This window comes from Apteryx rowi, unplaced genomic scaffold, assembly GCF_003343035.1.
Source record: "Apteryx rowi isolate R43461 unplaced genomic scaffold, aptRow1 scaffold_14, whole genome shotgun sequence".
NCBI lineage: Eukaryota > Metazoa > Chordata > Aves > Apterygiformes > Apterygidae > Apteryx > Apteryx rowi.
The window spans coordinates 5,388,996-5,413,334 of record NW_020447641.1 but is presented as its reverse complement, the minus strand read 5'-3'; the positions used below and the strand labels follow the sequence as shown (position 1 = coordinate 5,413,334).

Sequence of the window (24,339 nt, the reverse complement as noted above, 5' to 3'; positions counted from 1 at the left end):
GGGCCGGGGGGGGCGGTGGCTCCGCGCGGCCTCGTCGCGCCGCGGTGCCGGGTCGGGGCAGAGCCGCGGGCGCGGCGCTGCCACAAAAAACGGGTCTTGGTAGCCGCTTGTGAAGAGCAGTGCTTTATTAGGCGATCAGGCCTCTCGAGGGTGTCCAGAATTATTGTCAAGATCTCAGAGTAACTACAGAGAAAAATAATTTCACGAGCTGACTCGGCATTACCCTCGCTGTCCACAACAATTAACCCCCAAGGCCACAGCTGCCCACAGGGAAGCGCTGGTGCTGGAAACGGGACAAACACATGAATCCTGCGCGGCAGAGCATCATGCTGGGCACGACTGGTGTTCACAAGAACATGCTGTGTGAGCGTAAGCTGTGCTCACTAAATCCTCAGATTTCTGCTGTAACCTGGTCTGTTCTTCCACGTTGAGAGTGGAGTCTGTAAATAAGAAGAAAAAAGAAGTCATGGGAGGGTTTCTTTATACACTGAGGGACTCGTGTTAATATGAGCACCCTCATGGTCTTACAGTTTTTCACATCAGCATGTGTGCCATGGTGTTACCCAAAGCCGTATAAAAATGGGTCATGAAACCAGTATGTATTGTTTTCCCACTGAAAACAATAGATACTCTGAGAGCAAGAGTACAAGGATCGTGCTTATAGTTTTAGTGTGTACAACTGCTGAAATTTTCTCATTTTTATGAAGTTAAATTCAGGTAAGACTGTGCTAATATTGGTTATGATGGTTGGTAATGAGACATTTTCTGGTGTGCAAAGATTTTAAAATATTCCCCAAACATTCTTTTGAACAGGGAAGGGGGAGATGTGGCATACTGCCCTGAGTTAGAGCATTTTTCCCCTACTAAAAATTCTTTAAATAGGAAGGTCACATGAGCCCTCAGTTGGACTGTAGCTCTCTGTCTCACCACGGAGAGGATGAGGAATAGGGAGCTGTATGGGAGTAAGAATCATACTCAGATATTCCAGTCGTGCTGTGCACAAATGCACATTTTACAGACTTACCAGCTGGTACACAGTGGAAACCAACAGACACAGGAACAATTTTGGTTGCTGAACAGCCTTCTACGCAGTGTAAAACTGCCTCAACAGAGTAGCATTTTGATGCCTTTTTTTCAAATGCAACGGGCTTCTCAATTTTCACAAGTTTGCGCTGCAGCTTGCAAGCTATAAAACATGAATTCTTTTAAAGCATCTATAGAATTTAAATAAGTTTTCTGTATCCAGTCTGTGAATTAGGAACAACTAAGAACAATGTATATATCAAGTGATAGAAGATATGTGAAATCTGATCTCGTTGAAGTGAGAGTTTCTATCAATGACTTAGGTTGTAAGAGAATCAGGGCAAAATCCCAAGGACAGAGGCATGTAAAGTAGGAGTTAGGTAAGACATAGGTGTCCAAATCTGAAAAGATACTTGTGAAAACCCATGATCAACTGATATGCAACTTCACCTAAACTCTGATGGAATTTCGTTTTTGGTCAGTAGTGGCTCTTAGTCATCCATATTTCAGCTTCTGCAATGGGTCTAGCATCATACCTGTCTTGCCAGGGCTGAGCAGCTTCATCTTCAAGCCTCCATGATCCAGGTTTTCTTAGACCTATCTCCTCAAAGGAGCTTGATCTAAGAGTATATTCAAAAAAAGCCACTGTGTGCCCACGGGGTTGGGTTCCTCACAAAGTGCAATATGCCCTACTGCTGTCAGTTATGTTCATGTCATTTTTATACAGAAGCTAAGTGGTACAAACAGTCATTCCAGGGCTGAAGATTTTGGATTAAGTTCATCTTCAGCCTGAGATAATTAAAATAGCTATTTCCCACCTCAGATTTCCTTATATTTTGATAGCTAGGTCTAGAATATATTTTTTTTCTGCTGGGAAAGTGTAAGCCTGAAAATAACAGAATGGAAATAAGGAATGAAACTCTAAAGAATTAGATAAGATGTTTTTTGTTATCAGTTGAACTACCTACTTTTCATACTAATGTATCAGCTTTTACCTGCCTGGTATGGCTTAGGGAATTTTATGTTTATAATTTTATCTGGAACACACATACCTCAGGTAGTTACATAATGCAAAGTCAATTGATGTAAGAATGCAACAAAACCAGACCTTGCGGTGAACTAGACTTTTTAGCCTGTGGACCCTAATCACAAAGATAGTGAAAAATAGGTAATCATGCTACAATTAATATAAACTGACTACATAAATCTTATGGCTCTTCATGTGATTAATTAATTAGTCAAAGGCAGTGATATTAATATATGTTAGAATCTTAATACCTCCAGCACAAGGGTCTTCTGAGACAATCCAAGACTGAGCAAAACTCACTGCATCTTTAGCTAAATATCCACTAGGCATTTGATATTCCCTTTCCTTCTCACCATCATATTTTCCACAAATACCACATGTTTTTCCAGCCATCCAGAAAGCAACCTGAATCTTTGTGAAAATAAAGGAAAGATGCATTTAAATGTCAGTCTTATGAAAATAAAAGCATTGAAAATAAATAAAAAAATACCTCAAGTGTATGTCCATCATAATATAGTTTATCTATGCCATAGTCGGGGGCTTTTAATGACAGGCCTTTCTTTTCACTGCTGATCAGCATGCTTGCATCTGCAACAAAAAAGCATAATGAAATTTCTTTGAAAACGAAGTTATTGTTTGGAGTCTGCTCTGAACCTCCTGGTAACTTTATGGGGAATTAATGTAGGCTCTGATATGTCTTGAAAGAGATGGGGGAAGTGAAAAGGTGTATTCCCCATCCTACCCTGGAATAACCAAAAGCTCAGTGACTAGGTCAGCTGTGGCTGGAGTAGCTCTCAGTTGCCTGTTCTGTGAGAGTCTTAGTGGACAACCCAAGATACCAAAGCACTGCTTTATTTAGTTTGCACGTAGTGCAAAAAATTGACATTCTCTTTCTTTGCTCATCTTTCCTGTCACCCTCCATAAAAGCAATCATGAAGTTATGATCAGATCCCCTAATCTTCTCATATTAGGGTGAACTTTATCTTGAGAGAGTGTTGCAGGATCACATTCTTTCCTTCTTGGAGAAAGCAGGAAAGATTAAATGAAAAATAAAACTGTTTTCCTACCAGAATTAGACGTGTATGGAACATCCGTTGGAGCTTGAACACCATTTATCTTCAACTGGATGAGTCCATTGGAAACATACATGTCAATCTCACTTTAATTAAAGGAAATGAGTATAAACAAATGCTTCTCCTTCATGCTACTCAACTCACAATTTCTAATCGTGGTAGAACCAATACTCCAACATGTTCATATCATTCTGGCATGAATACCTGCTACCCTTTGGGATGAAAATAGAGGGAGCCCAGGAAAGCGTGCCAAGAAGAGTGCTCACGAAACACACTTCCCTCGTTCTACTCATCTCTGAGTGTCTGCTTGTGGCCGCAGTTCTGGAGGGGAGGTACCAGGCTAGACAGATCCTTGGTACAAAACAATATAACTGCTCTTACATTCGTATAAGCTGAAGGTGCTTTACATTTCAAAGGAAGACTGGATTCCCTACTGCAGTTATGATCTCTTACAGCCTGAATATTCTGTGCATCTTCTTGAGAGCAGTATTTGCTCTTATAAAGAAACATGAAGCAGAAGCACATAAAAAACAGTACAGTTGTATGAAGTGATCACAAATGACACAGTGACGAGGAATCTCTTTGTCACAAAAGTTACTATTTATAAAAAGAGCATTCTTCTGTTTAGCCACAGAACAGGTCCAGGGAATACTAGTTGCTCTCTGTTCTCTAAGATTATGGCACAGTTAGGCACACAATATTTCAAAAAAAATAAATAATTACTTATAATGAAAACGTGCAGATCAAAGCCTACTTACTGCCTTTGAAGAATACTCCCTACAATGATTCTGGTATGCATAATCTCGTAAAACTTAAGAGTAGCAGACTATAGGTTTATAGCAGAACCTATGATTGCGGAGGTGATTGTTCCAAGATGAAACAATGTGTGTCTTAAATTAATTTCCAATAGATTTAGAACATTATGCACCAACTAAGGGATAACCTAAGAGAGTGTCTCTAATATTGCAGAAGTAATTCCCTTTTTAGCTATGTCCACTTCTCACCTACTCTGCTGAGATGACTGTGTAGGTGCTAATTAGTCTAATTATTAGTTTAATATAAGAGGTCAGACCGAATTATTACAACAGTCCCTTTTGGCTTTATAGTTTATGTGTCTGCTTAATTACTAAGAACTAAAATGAGATGGTTAAATGCTAAGAAATTAATCAAGAATTTCAGGTGGTAAAGACTTCAGGTTCCTGTGAACCTCAGATGTATTTCAAAAACAAAGGACTTTTCAAAGAAAAAGCAAAGTCCTAAACCCCAGTGACATTACCAGAGCTCTTTCCATTGATGTCAATAATTTTTGCATGAGTCTTATGCTGGTTCCAGTCTGCTGGTCTTCACATTTATAGCATCATCAGCTTGACATCTATTTGTCATAAAGTTTGCAATTACTTACTGACTGGCAAGTCTGACATTTATTGCTATAAGGTCAGCAGACTCTTCAGGTGTCTTCATCGTCACCAGGAATTTCAGTTCTGGACTACAATCCTGAGCCAAGACATGGTAGCAATTTGCAGGCATTGAATAGTTAAATTCAACTCCATTGAAGGTTGTGATCATATTTTGGGAAACTGAACAACGAGCTGAAAAAAATCGATTAAAAGTAAGCCTTTTGTACTTTATATAAAGCAATTATTCTACTTTAGATTTTTGACAATGTTCTGGCCTTACTTATTCCCATGTAAAAAGTAAAATAATTCCTTCAGATGAAATTATTCTGGATTTGCAGCAATACAAAAGCAAAACTTTGCCAGTCCACAAACAACAAAGCACCCCATTCACAGTTCAATCATTGTGTGAGATAAATTTTCCTCACAGTTGTGCTAGTGCAACTCTCTGTGTGTGGCCTTTTGACTTTAGTAACTGTTGTAGTAAACAGAATTTCTTAATTAATATATTATTAACACCAGAGGAAATTCACTAAAAAGGGCTGCTATTTGGCAGCGTATTTGTCAGATAAATGGTTTTAACTATACTGAGTGATACCAGGATTAGAAATAGAAGATAGGGAGGAAAAAAACCTGCACTGTAGTAAAATTCTCCCATTTTCATTTTAGTACTCTTTTGCTGAAAATCTTACCAGTTCTGATTATTTGACAGCAATTTGAATTAACACAGGCTAGTTTTGGTATCTACCAAAGATGGATATGATATGAGCCCACTGATTTCAAGCAAATTGTGATCTCTTATCCCAGAGTTATGCAAAGCCTTTTCATTTAAATTTTAACCTGAGTAACACATGATTAGCTCTTAATAGAGCATTAATGAAATGATAATCCAGTCAAAATAAAATACAGCAGGTGAAATTAATGGGTAATTTTTTGAAGTTGTTTTGGCTTCTATGTAACAGGACTAATCAGGTGGAGTACCCCAAAATTGAAATCACTTGAATGTCTCTGTCATAAATTTTATGGCATATTTTCCCCAGGAAAAATTTTCACAATGAAGCTCAAACAGACACATTTGGGGAGAATGTATTTCTCGATCACTGAAGTCATCAATAAATGTCAATGAAATCCCAATTTGAATATTTCATCTTTAATATAATTTCCCTTTTCTTTACATCTTTGTAACCTTGCAGATCTTCATTACAAACGTGTTTATTTCTATCTGAAGTCCAACTGATTTTTTAAGTGAGCGTAAAATAATTTCAAGTTTCGTCAAAAGGTCAGAATCATATTTAAAATGTCGACAAAGTAAATGCTTGTGTGTATAGTTAATTGCTGACCTTTAAGATTTTCAATGATTGAAAATGCTGCTTTGGAAAAGAGGTTCCCGTCAGAGGATGGTAGTGTTGAAGTTGGTGTACTTGGACCTGAAGGGAATGGCAGGGGAAGCCTTATGGCTCTGTCATAAATTGTGAGCTGCAAATCAGTCAGAAAACAAACATTAATGTAGATGTAAAATATAGTATAGTGATGAAACATTTTCCTATAACATTCAGAGAGAACTGTGTTATGTACTGACAGAAATCTAAATTAGAATCAAGATCTAGAGCAGAGCTAAATATAAATCAGGTCCTCTGTCTACAGTACAAAATGGCTCTACAGTTTGAAATCTATAGAATAACAGAGTTTTAAATGAAATTTGATATTCGCCAGCACAGCCTTGTGAGGAGCTGTGCATCAAACTTATCCACAGTCTAAGCAGTTTGCTTACCTGAGATGCACAACCTCTCCTCACCTATAGTTTGGGAGCTACTTTTTGGCCATCGTGACTCTCTAGAACTTTGTTTTATTTTTTTGCAAGACACAGCAAAACCTAGCATTTTCCTGAAAATTAGGGGAGGAGTGGTATTTTAATCAATTCTTGTTAATCCATTATCAATTACGATTGTTGTGTTATAACAGCTTTCTTATTTGATGTGTTTGCATGCTACATGAGAAAGAGAAATGTGTTACAAGATACTTTCATAATGGAACCAACTCTGTGAATGTAATACCATTGTAATGGGGGAGCCTCTTTATAGTATAACAAATTAAAAAAAATAAGTGTGTTAAACCAAAGCTATTAACCTTTGATTTCATAAGTACTAAATGCTCAGGGATAAAAGATTGTGGAAATAGTTACATCAGGCAGCTTAAGAACCACATCACAGGTTCTTGGAGACGTCAGAGCCATAACCATCGTTGCCTGTCGAGAGGGACTGCGTTGTTGCCTTTGGGAGTACCCAAGCATATATGCAGCTCCTGGAACAAATGTGTAGAACCTAGAAAAGGATGTGAGTGATTTAACTGATCCATCTTTGAAAACTTTGTTTACTATTTATTCAGACTAGAAACACTCATAAAGCAATGTGCATTCTRTGTTAGACGTCATAGAGCAGGGTTTGGTATCACGTGGTGGTGTGTATGGGAAGAGGGACAGGCAGGTTAGAACAGTGTTAATGGGTAAAACAGTCTTGAAGAGACTGGATGGCAGCATGCTATGAGGAGGAAAGAATAGCCAACCTGTTTTAAAGACATTCAGTGTTGAAAAGTAGGTACCAAATACATTCAAATAACTAAAAAATAGATTAGATATAGTATCTTTTAGTGAGGATCCTTTGCTTACTTAGATTGTCAATGAGTAGACAGAGGGATTTGTATCATCAGGTTCCCTTACAAGCTTGGGACTCAAACAGAAAAATACAGAAAATATACCTTTAAAAAGGCTTAGTCTCAGAGCAGAACAAGGATGAGTTCTGTTGCTTTGCTCCAGGATATTCAATTGGATGGTTTCATCTACTATAGTAAGGACAGATAACAGCTCAAGGTAACCTCTAATATAAAAATTATTCTCTTCAGTAGAAATTTGTTAACCAAATCACCCTTGTCTTTTTAACATGTAAGTTTATTTTGCATGCATGTTTATGTAACTGAAGTTCTCATAGGTGTCTATATTTGGCGGCACTATTAAAAAAAAGATGGGGCTTGGATATGGATCTCTAAAAGTGATATTATGGGGAGGAAATGCATGTATGAATACAATGAATGAATAGTTTTTTTACACTCAGGGTCACATATCATTTGCTATTTACTGTGCAATTAGCCTTATGGGAAGTATTTACATCCCGTTCTTTAGAAACTGGGTGTAAGGTGCCTAGGTCAAGAAATTACTCTCTTAAGGCTCCCTCTACAGTTGAGACTGGCTCCCTCAAAGAACCAGGGTTAGGCTTCTGCTCTGAGTGGCCCTCTGAAGCTCCACTGATTAGGAAACATCAGGATACCAGGTTTTTCATTCAGGCACTTTAAATTAAAAGCCTACAATAGATTATGTGAAGCCCATCATCCCCTTTTGTTCCAAGTGGTTTTACTGCAAACAAAAATGCACTAAGTTTTGAGAGAATGAATACACAGAAAGACAGATGTGTTATCTGATCGTATAAAATCATACTGATTAAGGAATTTTTTCTGCTCAGAAATTGCAGAATTGAATCTGTAATTATGTAGAGCATTGTCATACATGGATTTTTCAGAAACTAAAGTAAAATCTCACCATCTCGCAGCTCTTCGGATTCCTGAAGGTACTTTTGGCCACTCTAGCTTCATCTGCACAGCTGGATGAGAAGCAAATTGCCCTGTTGCAATCTTAGTAGCAATCTTATATTCCTGGCAATCTTGACCCCATTTTAGAGACCCCTAGTAGAGGTAAATATATATTTTTTGTATAAAACATAGTAAGACCATTATTTTTCATTTACATTTGAGCTGATCAAATTTGACTCTTACCAGTGCTTTATGGGGATTTATTGCTGAAGCATCAGCACAGAGTTTCCATCTGCTTGATCCTGCGATGCTTGAAACAAACATCTGTATCCTCGACCTCATGGGCTGTATATCAGTGTATAGCACAAGCTGGAATCCTGCCTGGGGCTCATTTTTTTGGATGGCACGAAGAACTACAGCCAGTATTGGTGGTTTAGTGTCTCCCAAGAGTTTAGGCTTAAGTCAGAAGAGAGGAGACAGAGACCATATAGGTAAACAAAGCATTGAAATGGCTATATTGAAATCTTAAATAAAAACTATTTATAAAGAAAAAGTTTCATTTAAAAGTCTTTTATGACATCATCATAGATCACTGTTTGATCTATTCAATTCCAATGTACTTTTGTCTCAGTCTTTCAAGGGAGAGCTGTCAAGACCTATGTGAGGACAGTAATGTCCTGAATCTTAGGGTAGAGCAATTTCAGTGTAACAAAAGGATGTATGGAATAGGAACCTACTGTAATACTAATAAAGAACCAAGATTACCTAACTCAGGATTGCCCCTGCATTCTCTTTTCAGCCAAAACTCCTTCTAAAATTACTTTCATACTGACTTGTAGTTTAGCTAAGAGCCTTCTTGAATAAAATTCACTTAGCTGTCTGTTTAAAACCATGATAATTTGTGTTGATAGAGGGATCTGTTCAGCACAGTCCAAACTGTGGTACTTGCACATTTGTGGTATGTGAAGTGGTTCAAAGTTGGAGACTTGTGCCAGGTGACAGCAGTTGCTGCCAGCTGTGCCTGTGCCCAACCTGGGCAGTGGGTTGGGTACGTTCCTGGCCTGGTGAGTGCTGGAGATTCGCCGCCACGTGCGGCAGTGTTTCCCACACAGATCCTAGCTGGTGCTAGGACCTGCACTTCCAGGTCCAAGTGACAGGAAACTGAAGGAAGTAATTTAGGCAACATGGAGCTGGCGAGGGCTTAGACGGAAATGGGAAAAGAGAGAGGCTCTGGCAGGGAAGAAGGTGTACGTGGCAAGAACGTCGGGGCTCAGGACTGTGAGGAGCTCAGGGAAACAGTAAGTGTGGTAAAAGGTGGATGAGGGAGATGAATTCAAGATGCATGGAAACGGGTGGGGAGAAGGTAGAACAGGTAGATTTTTTTCTGCAAGCTGCTTAAACTTAAAACGGGGAGCTACTGGTGTGGTGCAGACGGGGTACCTGATTAAAGTAAAACTTAGTATTTTGTAAGTGTGTTCTCATTTTTATAATGAATTGTTTACTGAGCAATACCTATTCCAGCATATACAGCAGTATATTCCAATTTCATTAAAACATATAGTCTGTATTAAGCATATTCTAAAAAATATTCAGTGGTTATCCAAGGTTCTCATCTTTATAAAAGCAGGAAATAATTCTACATAGAGGCTTTTAGTTTTCTTTATATATATTATAGATAATATGCTAAATCACCATATTTCTATTCTGTTATTGTAAGGTTACATTAACCGGAAATCCAAAGTAAATGTTTTTACTTCTTGTACATTAAGGCGCTCACCTGAGATATGGCTCTAGAGATGCCTTCATCGCTAGCTGAAGAAGAAGAGGAGCTGGTGCTGCTGTTCAGGACTTTCCTTTCTGGATCCTGCAACAACAGAAAAATCACCCTGAAGCAAGCTGTTTACCACTGTAAATTGCTGCAGAAGTAATTTTTCACATTTTATTCTCAGTGATCTAAAGTCTAATTGCAGTAAAGCTAATGAAAGCAGTTGTAGGTCTTGCTCACAATATAAGCAGAAAATGTACCTGTTCATCAGTTGGCTTGAACCAAAACTGGTAAACAGCTAGATTTGCCTGTGAAAATAAACAGTACATAAGAAGAATTTCAAGAGAAGACAAGCAACTAACTTTTGACAGCTTCATTAAAAAGTTCAGTATCAAGTATGGAAAAGAGCAAAACAAGATCATATCTTAAAACATTTTATAATGAAACTTTCTGAAATGTGGCACTTCCGAACTGAAATGCTTCAGAGAACCGGTGGTTAAAAGTGGGAAACAGCTCTGCTACGTTACCTCATCCATGCTGCAGCAAACAGCCACCCTCAACAGTCTGTTTTCTCTTTCTCTGGTCCATGCCCTATGTGCACGTACACTTCTTTGCGAGTCTTCACATAACCAGCAGGGACGTACTAACCATATCATCACCACTGGGTTTTCTGGAACTACTGTGCTTTTAATTATTAAAGCACACTTTCCTGATTTCTGATACAAAAACATTCACTCCAAGAAATACACTAACAAAAGTCTAGCCTGGGTGAATTACCTGTCGGTTGGAATATGCACTGTCCCCGCTGCAGTGCTTGTCTCCAGAGTGATCCTCTCTGCTGCTGCTGCTGCTACTGCTGCAGATTTTACTGCTAGCAGGGCCAGAGGTGCTCCTGCTGCTACCATTGCCCTTGCTGCTGCTCCTGCTGCCACGTTTCCTTCCAGATTGCCTTACTGCATTTTTCTCCTGTTCATTTCTGGTCTCTTTACCATGAGCAGAGGAAGCAGTGGAAGAAGAGGATGAACTGAAGAAAGGGGCTGCACTGGCCTCTACCCAGAGGTGTGTAACTGCAGTCTTGTCTTTACTATGAATCCATTTCTTATGGTGCCATGTTTTATTTGCGACCTGCAAAAACAGTTCAAAGAGTGATGGAGTTATAGCTTGCTCTGTAAAATTTCTCTGGGTGCTCAGTGTAGCCTTGCTCAGACAAGCTGCTCAGTGCAGCCTTGCAAGGAAACACAACTTCCTTGCCCCACTCACTGCAGAAGCTGCACCAGATATCTTTTAGGCCCACTCCTCCCAGCCAAAAGCCACCCCAGTGCAGAGGACCAGCCTCTGCTGGATGCATCTCATGGGTCCCCTCCAGGCCTGGCACTGGCTGACAGGCTTTTCACAGGCAGGTTTCTAACTAGCCCCGTCCTTGCTGTCCATTGCCAGTTCTCCACATTGGACTTCAAGCTCTTGGCTTCATTTGTTGGAAAATATTCCCCTCCCCCAGGCTCAAAGTCTCTTACCTTGAACACTTTTTCAATGCCTAGAATCTTCTTTAGTTTAGCTTGAATGTCCCCATATGGAGATGATACATCCTCTTCCTCAGACCCCGAGCTTACCACGTCAATTATTTTGGAAGCTGCTCTGGATCCTGCCTGAATCTCCAGCTGTATTTTGTCAATATCAGCATCTGTTTGAACTAGAGTCAAGACATTTATTTTCCAGAGTTACAGTACTTGAGCAGCATTCACAGAAATTGACAGACAAGCTTGTTTTCATTACCTGGTTTCAAAACTATTTTGGCTTCATGTTCTCCAATTAATTTGTGCAGGTACGTGTTTCTTAAGAAAGTAGAATCTCGTGATTTTAGGCTGAGGCAAGCATAACATCCCAAACTAGCTAATTTGCTGCAGAAAGTTCGTGCATAAGATCTTCCTCCTACACTGTGGTGATGTTCCTCTTCTGAACCTTGCTGGTATCCCTTCGATATCACACTAGAAATATTTCTTTGCTGCATTAAACAAAAAACACAGTAAATAAAAATATTTTGTACAAAAAAAATTTGGTGCGGCTCCTAAATTCTTTCCTTTATTCCTGTTAATGACAAGAATGACAACGGTTTTGCCCATATAAGGAAGCACTGCCTAAAAACAGAGACCCAAGCACTGGAAGTAGTGGGGTTTCCTCCAAAGCGCTCTGTAGAAGAGGACAGTTCTCCTGCCCAGTGTTTCCCAGGCAGTTTCTCACAAACTTCCCATCAAGAACCTGAAAGGGCTCTGTGGAGGAGCTATTTCTCTGCACCAGTTTTGGGCTACTAGCCCTCCTGTTTCAATTCAATATATTCTTCCCATGTTAGCAGCAGGCCTCAGCAGCTGAAGAGCACATAAGAGAAGGGGCTTCTGCAGTCCACTGCAGGGATTCCCTCTGGACTTGGGAATAAAAATGTACAACCTGCCAGAAACTCATCCTTTCCACATTGCTCTGGCTTTGAGAACAGAGATATTGTACAAAGGACGCGGCCTCCACACCCTCTCCCCTTGACTGTAAAGAAACAGGAAGACATTCTATCAAAGCCATCCTATTTGCTTAAGATGACACGAGTGAGCAGACCCTGAATTGAGTGGCTTGAACCCACTGGGACTTATATTAGGTCTGGTTTTGGATATGCCAGGCACCCATTGAATCTCACAGTTTAATGTTTGTGATTTTGTTAGCCAATTGCTGGGTTGTAGGTGCTCAACCTCTGTGAGAAGTTGTCTGTTCTCTATCTGCTTGCTATGGCAGTGGTCAGAGGCATTATTACCTTCTCACTTYGATCTCCTGAAGATATTCCTGATGACTGAAACTGCTGCTCAGGGATACTCAGTACTTCTCCTTTAGGGAGAATATGGGATCTCTTTTCTGAATCTACTTCTTCTGTGTTTCTTGAAATAGCATAAACTTCGCTCCTGTTGAGACAATAAATGGTAATAAATGGCACATAAGTAACATTTGATTTTTCTCACCCCTGCTGTATTTAATTCTGAAGAGATACAGGCAATACTGTGCTCTTCTGTATTTTAAYCAGCATTAAGCCACTGAGGCAGTACTGACCTCATCAACTGACTTCTTGTCCTCCTCACATGCTTCAGAGACACAGAACTTATCAGTACAGTTATATTAAAAAAAAAAAAAATCTTTGCTGATGCACAAAAGAGAATATCATTATGTGGCTGCCAAAATACAGCAGGGCCTAACAAGGAGTTGTGTGTTCACGATTTTATAAAAAGGAACTGACAATCAGTTATACATAACAAGCAAAATGCAACAAATCCTTCTGTACCTTGCAGCTGCTAGCTCAACCTCCTGACGGCAGGGAGTGGTTTCAAGCTTAAAACTTTTCTCTTTCATGTTTATCCTGGCATCAAATTTCATTGTAGTGTTGGCACTGAACTCTGCATGAAATTCAAGACCATTCTGAAAGTATTGTGTATTAATCCCCATCACTGCAATCACATGAAAATATACTCTGAAAGAATGGAAATAATTACATATTAACATGCACATATTTAACTTTGAAATGCAAAATTGCATTTTCATGCTGTTCTTTTCATTGTAAGAACCATTATTGATAGATAAAGAGATGTATCATGTAAGGAGATAAAAACAAGTTGAAGTGTCACTGAAAAAAGTGAAGGATTTACCTGATAAACAAGGTTAACATGGACCTTTTCACTTTTCACTGATATATTGCCCGAGGACCATCTAATACCAGAATCTTTTATCAGCTTCAGACTGTACTTAGATTATTATTATTAATTATTACTATCATTATTGCAGTTGTTTTTGCTAACCCAGAAACACACCTTCCTTTTCCCTCTAAAATTCCCCCCTTGTGATRACAAGATGACATTGAACTTGTAAAACTTTTTCATACGTAAGCAAATATATCTTCACAGTTTAGTATCTGTAGTCACTAAACAGTACAAATGGAAGCCTTTTTAGCAATGGCAGAGCACTGCAGCAGGGTACAGTGCCCGCTGCCAGGCTCACAGGTTCRGGAGGTGACACATGACTGTGTTGCTTCCTCACAGCTTCACTACTCATGAATAATACAGCCATCCCAAATCTGTGACAAATAAAGTCCTTATATAACAACATGCTATCACATATATATTTCAAATATAAATGAATGTGCATGCATGTATGTGTGTGTATATGTGAAAATATATGTCATCGTTACTTTGGCTTGATATCAGCATGAACCTCCATATTGGCTTCCAGCAGCTGGGAAGGTCTAAAATTGCCAGATAATGGTGGTGACATCTGCATATCAACTGCAAGAGACAGAAAGGAATTATATGAACAGACTAGTAATTAATGCTGGTGATGAAATTTTTTTCAATAAACGTAGTAGTTAACACCTGGGTAGTGCTTTTACATTTTGAAATGCTCTACACAATTGTTTAAAGCTTGTTACTCTGAAACAGAGTTACACAAATACGTCCCAGGCAAAACACGCTAATTACTTCTCAAACCCTTTGGAGGTAGCTGAACACTAATATTTCCACATTACAAAAGTATTTGTCAGGATTAGAGAGGGATTTAATTTCAGTGGAGGGATGGGGCCACAATTATTCCAAGGTAGACTTGTAAGGAAAGTGCTCCATGAGGCGTTGCAAGCTCACCAGCAGCTGCAGTCTGGGCCAGGGCAACACCGCACAGGCTGAACTCCAGAGGCAGGCCCACGGCTGTGGGGACGATGTGCCGCAGCTCAGCCACCATCCCTGGGAGGATCCATCGTCCGGAAATTCCTCGTCGGGCCTCATCCATCACTTTTGCCACCACTGGCTGCCAGTTTGATGATCCAGTTAGGGTCTGAATACAGAGAAATAGGGTAGATAGATAGGTAGGTAAAAAGAGAGAGAGAGAAGGAGGTGAAATTATCCAGCACCTCAGACAAAAAAAGACAGTAGTAGTTGTCAGTACCGTTACAGCCTGCTGAATGACATCTTTACCAATGTCAACAAAGGCAATCTCCTGGCCAAGTACTTTCACATAAGCAGATATCAGAGGGTCTTCAGGAGGCAATTCTTTCCATCCCAGAAGCTGTGGTATTAAGAAGAGATGGGGGAGAAAGGGAAGAAGCAGATAATGTTATTTAAAATATAATGTTGCATTAACAAAGACTGGATCAAATCTAAAGGATGCTAACTACAGTTCCTTAGTCAGAAAACCAATAGACTTCACACAGCTCTGAACTAAAATGGCCTTTCTTATGTTACATAACTGACTTCAGTGCGACTTTCCCCAAATAAGGATAATTTTTTACTGCAGTAAGTAGTGGATGACACCTAAGAAAAAGCTCGTGAACAAAACTTTTATCCAATAATCACTGTAAAAGAGAAGAGCAATCCTTACTGCATTTTAATATACACTGCAAAACACATGAATTTTTGCTACCATCATCATCATCCTTTGTACTGTACACTAAGGGCACACTCGTGTGGTGTGCTGACATGTCGAATGAAAAGCTGGCATCCATTGATGCCATAAGTGCAATACAAGTACGTCTTCCTGCAACCAAACACAGCAACTCATTCTTTTCTCACTGAAATATCAAAGGTGTAAACTGCATATTTCAAACACATCAGAAGGATGAGTATATACATACCGTTTTACCAAGTTCTTTCAGTGTCTTGTATGTATCATATTCAGTAAAGGGAATATTACGTTTCCTCATAATATTGGATAGGCTTTGCGATCGGAGAGCCACCTGTAGGAAACAGAGTTAGGCATCACAGCCCAAGCACAAGAGACCTCAGGAATACCTTTGTATGTAGCAATACTCTTACTGAGGCTACTCTAAATACATACTTCATGAAGCCATTACACTTATAAGGGTATGTCTACTTGGCAGATGACTGCAGGCTATGACTGCAGATGGTGAGGACGTGCTGAGGTAGCTCTGAATTAGTCAGTGGGGATAATGTTAGGGTAGCACAGAGCCCAGCGCAGGCTACAAAGCCTGCCCAAGAAGCTGAGTAAGTGGCTGCATGCTGTTACATGGAGCTTCATGATACCCTGGCTGCACTGCTAGCCGAAATGTAGTTTCAGCTGCTTATTGCATGTACTTAGGCAAAATGCCCAAAATGTCATGTGACTTTAGGTAGGTAGAAGAAAACTCAGCTGCCTAAGCTTTCCTTTGCTCTTCTAGATGTTCATGTCTATACCTAACATGTTTGTAGCTGAATCTATGTGTCAAGATGCCCAAATACATGTGAAATCATAACCGTGATCCATATTTTCCCTTCCACATAAGTCCTCACAGCCAAGGATGGAGTTAAATGGTATCACAGTCCAAATGGCTTAATAAGTAATATTATCCATAGCTGGGATGGTTGTTTTAATGAAATATTTACCTCAGCAATATCCGTTGCAGTACTTGCATAATATCCTCTTACTTTTGTGATTATATCAGATGGAAACATAGTGCCAGGACTGTTCATTAGATAGACCCTCCAAATTGCACCAGCCTTATATTCAGCTATAACAGAAATAAAACGCAGCAGAGATTTTTCATTAGGGTCTCCAAGATATCTAGTTCGTGTCAGACATTATGTACATGCTGTATTAGATGACAAATGATTCTGCCAGTATTCAGTCCCACAGGTCTTCAAGTCTGTAACCCCAAGAAAAGAACTTAGTTCTAGGGCAGAGTCAACACAACCACAGTGATTAAAGAAGGAGGTCTAAATCCATGTTCAGATATCTTTTTCCTCAGTAGATACCCAAAGAGTAGTAGAACACCTTTAGGGCATTCTGCATTTTAGGAGGTTCTTGTACTTTTTCTATTTCAAGAATGCACTAAACCCATTGTCCATGGTAGGATTTTGGATGAAAATCATGCAACTTGATAGAGGCATTTCTACATAAGCCAAAGGAGTTCAACAGGGTGTCTAGTACTCACTGGAATAACCGCCGACATGAATGACCTTGCTGTAACGATAGCTCAGCCTGTCAAGTCTGGGGCTTAGTAGCTTAATGGCAATGTTGCAAGCAGCAGATCTAAGTAATAAAGAGTCAAAAGCATATGAAGGTTGTTGACTGTAACCAAATTCTTAGAAAACTATAAGAAAAATCACTATTTGCAACTGAAAAGTTCACTTTTTCCTCTACTTACAAATTATAGAGCTGTGGGATCCTGCCTACTGCCAAAGCCTTCATGTGTGAATATGTGAAACTGGCTACCTGTAAGCTGGTCTCCTTTAGTAGCAAGCTGGCCATAGCTGCTACAGTTGGAAGAGCAGGCTTAGTTTCTAAGAGGACAACACAAGCCACCATTCGAACATTAGGAGCAAGTGAATTGTCCATAAAGATCTGGAGCAAGGTTTGTCTTACCTAGAGAAAGAAGATACAGCCTGTGAGTACCTTGTAACTTCTTAGTAAGAAATTCTTCCTAAACAGCGCATGTTTGATCTGCACTGAATGGAGAACAAAACGCTGTGCAGAGACTCGAGCATAGAAACTGTCACTGAAAACGAAGTGTTGGGTGCACAGTGAACAGGACTGGAAGAAACAGCCATTAGTAATGGGCCCAACATGACAGTGACTAGAGCAACCTTGTTCCCAGAGACATCAACAAGGACAGGGGTGATGTCAGGAAGTTTGCAGCATGGGCAAGAGGAAAGTCACTAACTGAGGAATCTGTCCCAGGTTGCTAACATTACCAGATGTTTTTATTATCACTGCATCACTAAGTTAACCCAAATCACATCTGCTAACACATTTGTTAAATAATAAATTCAATTACTTTTGCAAGGTCTTTTCTGGCAATTTTTCTCAAGGCCAACACAGCATCAGCATGAATTCTGTTTGGTAATGCAGCTGCAACAGGTGAAAATGTTGGCAAAAACTTCAGGATGTGTTTGATACTGGCTGGCTCTCCTGCATTGCCTATGGCTTTCAGAGCCAAGGCCATATCTTCAGCATGGCCCTTGCTGGCAGCTTCAGTAGCAAGGTCATGGAGCGGCTGAAAACAGAGCAAATGTGTTAAGCACTTCAAGTAACGATCTTACAATGATACATAAAAAAGCTCATTGCCATAGCAAAAATAACAACTACTGGTGCAGAACCTTGAGGGAAGCTGTTCTTATTTTTCTCCCAGGAAAAAATGTTATAACTGATTTTAAATTGTGCCTGAGCCTGAGCTTTGGGGATGTTCCTAGCTAGATGTCTGCCCCAGGGAGTCTATTACAAGTTTGAGAGCAGCACCAGACTGATGCAGGGGTCCCCAAAGGACTTCCCAGGTGGGCCTGGGGCCACTTCATCAGCCCTGCGAGCCTGCATCCCTGCAGGGCCTGCCACAGCCTCAGAATTACACTTGCATAGTTTTCACTTCTTATGTCAATAGCTGGTTTACCTAAAGGTCTTTGCTGTTCTGAGAAGACAAATTACTTTTCTGGTGGATTGGCTTTGTTTCACTCTTTTGGGGAAGATTTTAATCACGTTCTAATGCCAGCAGGCCATCCCAGTGCTGTGGTCCGCCTGACAAAGGGACTAGAGCATCATAGTCCAAGGAAAACAATGCAAAAATTTCTGATGGTGATAGGCAGTTATGAAGCTTTGGAAGTTCTAACTTATGATACATCTAGAGCTTTGCTTGTATTCACACTTCAGTGCCTTTTTAATAGATTTTTAATATAATCTGCTTACTGTAGAAGTAGGAAGAAGAATCATAATTATCTTGTTTAATCCTAAATGTTATAGATAAATTTAGTTTCAGTTGGTTTACAGAATCCATTATCCCCAAGGGCTTCTACCTTTGAAATTCTTAACTGTAAAGACCAGATTTTTAGAAAACATCAGCTTGCCATTTCATTCTGTCTTTGCAATTTTGCAGGCAATCACAGCTAAGAGTGAGGCATGTAAAAACTAGTTACCTAATTACCAACATTGTGAGAACTAAATTAGAGGCATTTTTAAAATGTCTTCACTCCTTATAAAACATGAAATGAGAGCCACCTACCTGAAGAAGTTCATTAGGCAAAAATGAAGCCTGAGCACTGTATCTATTTACCATGCAGCCATATCCCAGGTAAACAAGTATTCGAAGCATTGGTGCTTTCTGGATTTGGGGACATGTCAGAAAAGTCTGCAGAAGCAAGAAGTAGCATTCCTTAGTGTTCCTATTTACTAGAGCTGGAATTTAGTGAACATTTCCCTTGCATTTGAGAAATAAATAGATAAAATTATTTTGGATATTTCCTAGATTTTTTTTAAGTTAAATCAAATGCCAGTCTTTCAGATATAATAACAGTATTGTTGCTCCAATTATAAAGTATGTGCTTTTATTTTTGGTTCCATGATATCAGTTGCTTCAGTTTGTCTATTTTTTTCAAATTTATATTTTGGCAAAAAGAAATCAGTGGCAATTTTCCTAGGATTTGTGGGTTTTAACAGCATCAAATAACAAAGCCATTAAAACATTTTGGTAACAAGTATTTGGAAACATTTTCTAAAACACATCCTCAATTTTTCTTAATACCCTGCATTTTACAGTATTAGAATGTTGCATCTTCCACTTATAATCCTACGAATTCACCATTAAAAATGAATGACTGGGAGACAGAATGAAGAATAATTTGTACTCACTGATGCGATTTCTAGAGTTTGCTCGTTGGGTGTAACGAAATGGAAAGCAAGAGGGAGCGTCACAGCTGCTTCCCAGATGTTCAGCTTCTCAAGATGAATTTTTTGCTTAAGGAATTTGAATGTGTCAGTAGCTCCAGCAGCACAGATTGCACTCAGAAACCAGTGCCTGCCAAGAAGGGGAGGATTCATTATCTCCATTGCCCAGTATTTCTCTCATCAGAATTTCTGGCTGAAAGCAATGCAGTTACCTGTAAGGAGGTTCATTTGCAAATTGCACCCACAAAGGCTCAATTTGATCAAGGGTCACTAAGCGAAAAAGCTGGATCATCTGTAAGAATTTGGCTGAAGCTTCTTTACTGGATCCTTCTTCATTATACTGAACTAATTGTCGCAGTATTTCTGTTAACTATGGAAAAAAACCCAGAAAGTATAAAACACTATGTCTAAAATTATTTTCTGATAATCTGTTAAATTTATAAATAATGAAAGAGTATGAAAAATAAGCATCTAATACCTGCAATTCTGGATTTTTGATCTTTATTAGATGGATTGGCATCTGGAGTAGTTCTCCTGAGAAACRGTAATGGAGATTCCCATGGTTGTGCAGTTGAGTTTCTGGTGGACTTATGGGAGTGTTTTTAATGTCAACCAAAGCCAATTCTTGTCTTCAAGGGAAAGAAAGAAATGCATCACTAACATCTTACCGACCTGTGCGAGCGGTGAATGTATAAAGCTGTTGGAGCAGATTGAGTGGTGCCCAACAAGATAGTTATATTGACTGCAAATGGATCAGGCACTTCTCAAGTTTGTTCATTACTCAGGTTATCTGGAAATAGCATGGGAATGGTGGGAGCTTTCATTAAAGTTTGCAAAAGTCACTGAGAGATGGATAAATTGCCAGATTTAAAATAAAGGGAATATCTGACAGGAATACTTTTACAATAGGTTCAGGTTTAAATTTTGCAGCTTTTCCTTGCCGTGGCAGATGGACGACTGGATTTCACCAGCCAGTGCAGCTTTCCTGCCCAGGGAGGGTGGCTGTGCTCCCCTACACACCCTGAGCATGGTGCACAACACAGGACCAGAGCTGGGTGTGGGGAGCGCAGTCCTGCGGTGCCCCGGGTGCTTCGCACCAGCTCCTCTGGACTGAAGATGCAAAGGGCTGGATCCAACCTGTTGTAAAACACTACCAGTTTTCCCAGGAGAGGCTTGGCTTCAGGAAAATTGGCTGCTACCATGCAGCAACTTCATCTCTGCTAATTACAAAAGAGCCTTGTTTACAGGTGGTGCAGAGATCACTCATCTGACCCAAGAAACCAACCCCAAAGAGCCTAGGACTTAAAAAAGCCTTCCAGTTGCAGTGAAATAAGATACTTGTTTAACTCATGCATCCTGAGTAAATATGTTTTAGGCATCACATCCTGGCTCTGATAATTATAGATGCACTTACAGACACACACTGTAACTGATCCTACCTTGCTTCCATGACAGCAACACCGTCAGGTTCATTGAATGGAGCAATCTGATACATTTGTTCAGACACAGCAGATGTCATCAAGGCCCCGCTGTCATCGTACTTCATCTTGTAAGTGAACATCACTGTGCTTTCAATATTTCTGACTTTCTAAAAGTGCAGAGAAACTCACTTATGAATAGGAACAGTCAATAGTTAATTTATCACAGATGAGCTAAATTCCTTATTAGCATCAGTGCAATGGATGTGTATTTAACAATTGCTTATGCCATTGATGAGTTTAGCAGCATATACTTGCACTGCTCATACCAAGGGGCAGGTAGGACAAGGGCGGATGTAAGCCATTCCTATGTTCTTCACTGCTTTATCCCGGCAGTTGGTTAGATCCTTGCTTTTGGATATGGTGGCACGATTATTCTTGCTGTTATCCTGGATAACATATCTGGTTGGGCAGACACCTTCAATCCCAGCCTGTGAGTATTGATTAAACACAATGAACTTGTGAAATTGAATGCTAGAAACAGGCCTTCATTACAGACACAAATAGATAAATGAAAACTGCCTGGGAAGCGTATGTACAGGCACGTTATTATGTAACAGTAAAATGAGAGTAACAATAAAGGAATGGAAAAAGCAAACCTCTTGTAATTCATAGACATTTTGCGACTTTTTGATGATTAGCTGCATCATGTTCAGAACTCCTCTCACTATGTTAGTACATATGATGGGACAGTCTTCAGGGGCATAAATATTTCCAGGCTTTCCTTCACTATATTCAAACTCAAAGGCTCGGGGGAAACATGAAGCAAGGGTCTCTGTGAGCTTTGAAGCTGGGGTGAATGGGTCCCTGGGCCAGGATCCATTGTATTCTTCCAGCTTCGGTGATTGAATCTGTAAACAAAATTAAGAAAACATAATCATCATTTTTGCCATCAGTTTAAAACAGTGCAATAACAAAGAAACTGAACACTTCAGTCCACGGCCAGACACAAGCCACTTGTCCAACACTGCAGAAAATGCTTTCCTTCTTAACTCCTTGTGCTGGTCCTAGGAAAAAGTCTTGAAAACACAATTTCCATAAAGGATTTTTGCTAGAAGAATAAGAACTTCAAAAGTTCTGCAAATCTGGTAGAGTTTACAGGGTATTCACATGAGTGAAACATTGGCTGTTAGCAGTCTGTATGGAATGGAATTTCTCTGCTTTTCCCAGATTTTCAGTGAGATTTTCCTTCAGTCTAAAAAGCACAGGCAAGCCATCACTCAAGCTGCCTACCTAAACACATGGTAACTATTACAGCTGCTGCTCACTGCCCAGCATGTCCCAAAGTGGCAAAACTGAAGCATCTCTGATGGGGAAGCTAAGCTGACCACAGGTCCTCAGGCGGGAGATGGCCCAGCAGGAGCTGACATCCTTTCATTTGGAAATGGTTTTGATAATTTCAGGCTTATAAAGCTATAGAGCTTGCTTGCAAGTCCTTGGCTGCTACCTAGTGGGAAATGTGTGCCTACATGCACCTGCACATACATATAAACTTAGAGGCACCTCCCACCCTCAAACATAAAAATACACGTTCCTGTTCAGAGGGAAATGGTGTGGTTTTAAGTGCTTTATTTTAGTCTAGGCACCTATAATCACTACTGACAAGTGCGGCTTGCTCCTTTGTCATGTTAAGTTCTCAAAGTTAAACCTACTCAAGAGTTTTGCCTGTAATTGCTAAAGTTATAGCAACTATAACTAAGTTATAGAGAGCCTGTAGTTGCAGAAGCGTGTTATATCCAATAATAGGAATTTCCTCGTGCTGTTTGAGTAATATATGCATGGACTTCAATAAACTATTAGGATAAATTTTAAGCGTTCTCTTACAACTTTCTCCCCACATGTTTTCTTCTAAACCCCTTTTTTATGGTCTTCCGTTCCATGCCAGTATTTTAAGATGTTCATTACAATTTTTTCGAYCAGAAACAGCCCTCCCAGCTCTGGCCTCATTATCCCAGGTGCAAACATTACCACTATAGTTCTTCACATTTGAGTTAACGCCTTTGTGAACAACCCCAAAAGCAAGGTGATGGAGACGGAAGGGGACTTCTAATGCGATTAGGTTGCAGTTCCAGCCCTGGGCTCTTCTCAGCCCGTGGACCAGGCTGGCAAACACGGATAGCTCGTGCTCGAATCCTCATTCATTCCCACACGTGGGCATAGCAGTGCTTCCTCAGCAAAACTACGCTGGGGACACCTTTTCACGCCCTATTTTTGCCTGCCGCGTTTTTACGTGGAGATGAGCCCAAGGCCTGTTCCCCACGCGGGAATGTTGAGCGGCCCGCGGGGGCTACGCGAGCCCGGTCGCCCGGCGCGGCTGCGGTTACCCTCAGCACGTGGTTGGCGCGGGCCGGGCGGCCGATCTCCAGCTGGCAGCGCAGCCGCACGCCGGCCGCCGCCGCGGCGCCGCGCCGCCCCAGCAGCACCAGGCCCTCGTAGACGTAGACGTAGGTCTGGCCAGCACGGAAAACGGGCTCTGTTGAGAAAACAACCGAAACACCTCTGTGACCACGACTGTCCGAAAAACAGAAAAACAAGAGAAAGAAAAAGGGCGAGGCTGCCTGCTGCAGGCACAYGGGTGCGGACAGGGAGACGCACGCGGCGGCAGGGGAGCCATGAGGGTGCACTTACCGAGGTCCCGCTTCTGCCCGCCTGTGTGGGAGGAAAGAGAGACGGACATGTGAGAAACCCCGAGTCTCCACGGCGGCTTTAGGCCTTTTCCGCGCCCCCTCGGTGCGGCCCTGGCGAGCGGGGCCGCGGGAGGCGGCGCAGGAGGTGCTGCGCGCCCGGGGTCCCGCCAGGCCCCGCGGCGCCTCCGCCGCCCCGGCCCCGCGCCCCCGCTGTGCCGAAAATTGCACAGGTTTCAGCCAAAGCCGTAAATGGGCTCCAGCAGCGGGGGCAGCAAATGCCCCGCCGGGCCCCGAGGCGGACGCGGTTTCCTCGGGACGGCGACGGCCGCCACAGCTTGGCTGCACAGGCGACGCTTCGACTTACCCGCCAGGGCGACCAGCAGCGCCAGCACCAGCCCCTTCATGCTGCGGGGGACTGAATGCCGCCGGGGACAGCGCAGCTTTTATAGAAGAATTATTAACAGGCGCGGTGAATTTTGTTGAGTTATCAACTTTTTATCAACGCCTCTGAGCCTCCGTGGCGGGGGGGCTGGGGACGGGGTCGCCGGCTGCTGCTGCCGCTGCCCCAAACTGCCACCAGCAGTTTCCTTCTCGCCTCAACACCTAAATGTGCTGAGAGGAACCACCGAAACAGAGGTGCCTGAAAGTATGAAAATATAAATATTAACTGTGCAAGAAAAACTGCTAATTACCTTTATCTGTTGAAAGCAGCC

General features: G+C 41.0%; 1 protein-coding gene across 1 annotated transcript; it reads right to left on the bottom strand.

The window, feature by feature from the left end:
• Positions 1-324: 324 nt before the first annotated feature.
• Positions 325-24,030, bottom strand: LOC112961902 (vitellogenin-2-like). The gene is made up of 35 exons (XM_026057596.1): positions 23,991-24,030; positions 23,628-23,648; positions 23,324-23,472; positions 21,599-21,850; positions 21,269-21,430; positions 20,961-21,109; positions 20,000-20,150; positions 19,734-19,891; positions 19,486-19,651; positions 18,860-18,985; positions 17,645-17,863; positions 17,015-17,232; positions 16,802-16,899; positions 16,254-16,378; positions 15,506-15,607; positions 14,821-14,940; positions 14,520-14,709; positions 14,075-14,168; positions 13,175-13,360; positions 12,656-12,800; positions 11,635-11,863; positions 11,376-11,551; positions 10,639-10,986; positions 10,122-10,169; positions 9,874-9,960; positions 8,340-8,552; positions 8,107-8,249; positions 6,700-6,838; positions 5,858-5,993; positions 4,526-4,712; positions 3,118-3,209; positions 2,541-2,638; positions 2,302-2,461; positions 1,025-1,186; positions 325-440 (listed from the first exon to the last, which is right to left on the bottom strand). The coding sequence occupies exons 1-35, from the start codon at positions 24,028-24,030 to the stop codon at positions 325-327; spliced, it is 5,205 nt and encodes a 1,734-aa protein (XP_025913381.1).
• Between the last annotated feature and the right edge of the window lie 309 nt (positions 24,031-24,339).